The 4,826-nt window shown below is 45.5% G+C and overlaps 1 protein-coding gene across 1 annotated transcript in view; it reads right to left on the minus strand.

Moving 5' to 3' along the window:
- Window positions 1-3,350, minus strand: part of FBXO18 (F-box protein, helicase, 18) — a 34,718-nt gene extending 31,368 nt beyond the window's left edge. The window contains 1 exon segment of the mRNA XM_010837471.1: window positions 2,694-3,350. Within this exon segment, the coding sequence (XP_010835773.1) occupies window positions 2,694-2,760 (67 nt within the window). The 5' untranslated portion in view covers window positions 2,761-3,350.
- Window positions 3,351-4,826: the final 1,476 nt, after the last annotated feature.

Below are 4,826 nucleotides of genomic sequence, written 5' to 3' on the forward strand. Positions count from 1 at the left end.
GACTACAGACCATGGGGTCACAAAGAGTCAGACATGACTTAGTGCCTAAACCACCAGAGTTCACCCCCACAACACACACACACACACACACACACACACACACCTGAAACTGCTAGCTGGAGTCCTGAGGTCACTGTGTGTTTGGATCTGCTTGTTACTGAGGTCATGCCCACCCTAACCATTCCAGGGTCACCTGAAATTGACACCAAGTCACTTTTTTGCATTCCTAACCTTCGTTAATCAGAATTTATACCAAACAGGCCTCCAAGATGTGCAGGTTACAGACCAAATGGACACACTGAAGATAATAAGTGCCTACAATTAGTGCCTGGAGAGAAAGATTATTAAATAAAAATGTGAAAAAGGAAAATCAAGGTAACTCTCCGGCACAGGGGCCTGACGAGAGCAACAGCTCCTAACAAGAGGTGCACTGGGAGGTTTCACCAATTAAGAGGAACCCAACCTCATCCCATTCGCTCCCACAAGCCTCTTGCCCTTCTCAGAGAGGCTCCGTGCAGGTCGAGCGACACCCTCTTGTTTCTGGCGAGACAGCGGAGGTGCGCTGCTGCAGGCCTGTTGTTACCAGGAGTTGGGTACTTCACAGGTCAAATGTGCCCTGGGAGATCTAAGAACCCAATCTCAGCAGTGTGCATGGTGGTGGTCCCCAACCTCAGTGAGACAGAAAGTATTCATTCAACCCAGGCAGGGCTGTGCAGCAATGAAACCACCCTGTATGTGTCTGAGACATATGCAACAATTACTTGTACAACTATGTACTTAACACGAGTTGTTCACATACAGACTGGTGTTATTACTATTATATGTTTTATTAACACATTCCCTGATAGCTCAGTTGGTAAAGAATCCACCAACAATGCAGGAGACCCCAGTTCATTCCTGGGTCAGGAAGAACTTCTTGGGCTTCCCTTGTGGCTTAGGGGTGAAGAATACACCCGCAATGTGGGAGACCTGGGTTCAGTCCCTGGGTTGGGAAGATCCCCTGGAGAAGGGAAAGGCTACCCACTTCAGTATTCTGGCCTGGAGAATCCCATGGACTGTATAGTCCATAGGGTCACAAAGAGTCGGACACAACTGAGCGACTTTCACTTTCAAACCACTGTTTAGGTGTGTATCAACATGTCTTCTGCCCCCAGATGAAAGCTTTACAGTTGGGTGGGAGGGAGGAGAAAGGCACCCAACACCCACTGCTCCATAAATATTAATGAAACGAATGAATGAATGAAATGAACAAATGTACCAACTACGGCACTGCCCTCTGGAGAAGCTGAGGTTGTCTTCTTCGGTTTTGATATCCTACACTATCTCAGTGTGCCAACGAGCTTCATAGGTTTTGATGTTCTTTCACAAATTCATCTGACTTCTGCACAACCCTGTGATTGTGCCACGATGAAATTGGGGCTCAGGGAAAACTTGCCTGAAATCACAACAGTTGTAGGTGATACAACTTAGGCCTTCTGACTCCTCAAGTCCAGAGTTCTCTCTATGGAAGGTAATATTCTCAGGACTTCCCTGGTGGCCCAGTGGTTAAGACTCCATGCTTGCTTCCACTACAGGGGATGCAGGTTTGATCCCTGGTCAGGGAACTAAGATCCCACACGCTGTGTGGCCAAAAAAAAAAAAAAAAAGAAAGATAATATTCTCCCTTCCAAATCCAACAGAAAGATTCAAAGCAGCTTCTAAAACCCTCAGGTTTAAACTCTCTGTCCCTTTTTTAGAAACCACTGTGGAACATCATAACCAAAGCTCCAACTTCCAGTACTTAGAAAACGTAAGTGTAAGGAGAACGGAAGTGTTAATCCTTCAGTCGTGTCTGACTCATTGCCACCCCAAGGACTGGAGCCCACCAGGCTCTTCTGTCCATGGAATTCTTCAAGCAAAAATACTGGAGTGTGTAGCCATGCCCTCTTCCAGGGGATCCTCCTGACCCAGGGATCGAACCTGCGTCTCCTGCATTACAGGCAGATTCTCGACTGTCTGAGCCACCAGGGATGCCCATCAGGAAAGTGTAAACATGACATCACTAAATACTATACACTCAAAATGGAAAAAGCTCTAAATATTTTTGAATTCATTGGAAGTTTGAGCTGTACGAGAAGCAAACGTGCTAGCTCCTCCAAGGACTTGCTCTCAATGTAGAGCCAAGTCCCTCTTTCCCTACAAACCCAAAGGCCTACTCTCATAGGTCCCCAATTAGGTTCTCTGATGCCTACAAATACCTGCTTCTCTCATGGAACAGCAACCACTTAGTATAGCAAGCAAGGATGGAGAGAGCTTTTTTCCCTATGTGTGTTTCAGGAATGGAGAAAGAAAGGAAAAACAAGAAAATTATCGTGATGTACGGACTAGACTGTATTTCTAAAGATTTGAAAGGCTTTTTCTATTGTCAATTCCATCCCACAACCATGTGTAAATACCTATGATGCCCCAGGTTCATGAAAAACATCTCGAGGGCTTCCTCTCTTGGCATCTCTGGGGTCACATGCTACTTGAGACACTGCAGATTTAAAAATGAATGATTTCACCTGTCCACAAGGTAGCTCTCAAAACACACACGTTACTATACATAAGGCATGACAGGTACTACACAAACGCACTTATGAAATGCTGTGGGAGTAAAGACAAGTGACCAGTTAGGAATGATGAAAAAGGCTTTATGAAGAGATCAGCCTCACAAGGTGAGCAGGATCCAGGAACACAAAAGAAACGCATGGCAGTGGAGTGGTGGAAGTCGGGTTTCATCACACGGAGAGGCTCAGGAGGATGAAAAGGGAATCTGCAAAACACAGAGTACAAAGGCCCTCAAGTATAATGCTAATGAACTGGGACTTTATCTTAGAGGGATTCAGAGAATTATCTCACTTTTCTAAGCAGGGTCAATGCCTGGTCAAATTTACACCTTAGAATGGGAACTCTGGAGGCAGGCAGAGGATGAGTAAACACACAGACTGTCATGGAAACAAAGCAGAAAGTCACTCTACTAACAGAGGCAAGAGTTGGTCAAGGACTGAGGGCAGTGGTGGCAAACAAAGGGAGAAGGGAAAGTGAAGACCAACACTGGAGAGATCAGAAGAGAAAAAACAACAAAGGCAACTGACATTGCTAGCCAGATCTCAGTGATAACAGCATTAACCACACTGAGGAGTAAAGAAGTAATCGTGCTTGCATTTTAATCACTTCTTCCAGGAGTCAAGGGAGAATGAAAGTTTTCAGTTTTGAAAATGCTTGCTTGTTTTGTTTTCAAATTATCTGTCGAGTGACAAGTTAAGCTCCAGGAGGTATTTTGAAATAGGAACTGCTAACTGCTAAGTCACTTCAGTCGTGTCCGACTCTGTGCGACCCCACAGATGGCAGCCCAACAGGCTCCCCCGTCCCTGGGATTCTCCAGGCAAGAATACTGGAGTGGGTTGCCATTTCCTTCTCCAATGCATGAAAGTGAAAAGTGAAAGTGAAGTTGCTCAGTTGTGTCTGACTCTTAGCGACCCCATGGACTGCAGCCCACCAGGCTCCTCCATCCATGGGATTTTCCAGGCAAGAGTACTGGGTGCCATTGCTAGGAAACTAGCCCTCAAAACATCTGTAAGTGATAGCTGGAGACAGAAGATTGGAGGTGCTTTTGTGAGATGCTCTAAGAGCAGACGATTCCACAGACCGATGAAAACAGAACTCACAATCTTTAAGTACAATCAGCTTAGGAAGGACAGAGGGGGACAATAAGCAGAGAGAGAGGATGACAACAAATCTGAAATCAGAGCTCTAAGTCTATGAACAAGAGTCTAGTGTTCGCACACTCAGAGGCCACAAAACATGTCAACCCATCAGGACATCCTCTGATGACAACTGCGGAATGCAACAGAACCACGAAAAAAGAAGAGAGGAAAAGGAAAGAGGATAGCCAAGTAGCAGTGATGCCAAGGCAAGCCACAGGAGAAACGAATTACTACAGGGCACACCACAATCTCCACACACCTGCACAAAAGGGCCAAGCAGACAAATGGGGAAACCAGTAAGACCCCAAAACATCTACTTCCGCAAGCATATTGTCAAGACCTGTCCCCTGAACAGCAAGCTTTCGCTCTAGACAATCTCAGGTGCTGTGAATAGATCCATATACACTGTCCTCTGGTTGTTGAAAGGGGGATACAGGCCAAAATAAGTTCCTAAAGAAGACAGAAGCGGGGCTTCTCTGGTGGTCCTGTGGCTGAGACACCACACTCCCAATGCAGAGGTCGGGTTCGATCCCTGGTCAGGGCACTAGATCCTGCATGCCACAACGAAGACCTGGTGCAGCCAAATTAATAAATAAAATACTCTTTTTTTTAAAAAAAGAAGAATACAGGAGGAGAACTGCCTGTAAGACACCAGTTAAATAACCAATCATCTGAATTTAAAATATTCTGTTCTATACTGCAAATATGTGTTTTGATTTTAAAGGCAAGGAAACTGGAGGCTTAACCCAAGAAAAGGTGGAAACTCAAAGTGAAGTGAAAGTTGCTCAGCCATGTCTGGCTCTTTGCGACCTCATGGACTATACAGTCCATGGAATTCTCCAGGCCAGAATACTGAATCATGGAATTCTCCAGGCCAGAATATTGGAGTGGGTAGCCTTTCCCTTCTCCAGGGAGTCAACTGGTAATAAGGATGGAGCGGGTGGTGGCAGGGGAAGGTTAGCAGTAAAAAGTGTGTGGAGCTACCAGATATCGCAACTTCAAGCACTTGCACCAATACCAACGGCTGCAGTAAGAACAACCCCTGGCATTTCCTAAAACTTAGTGAACTTAAAGAACTTTCATGCCTTCCTCTTTTTT

The sequence above is a fragment of the Bison bison genome, unplaced genomic scaffold, assembly GCF_000754665.1.
Source record: "Bison bison bison isolate TAMUID 2011002044 unplaced genomic scaffold, Bison_UMD1.0 scf7180017864073, whole genome shotgun sequence".
Lineage (NCBI taxonomy): Eukaryota > Metazoa > Chordata > Mammalia > Artiodactyla > Bovidae > Bison > Bison bison.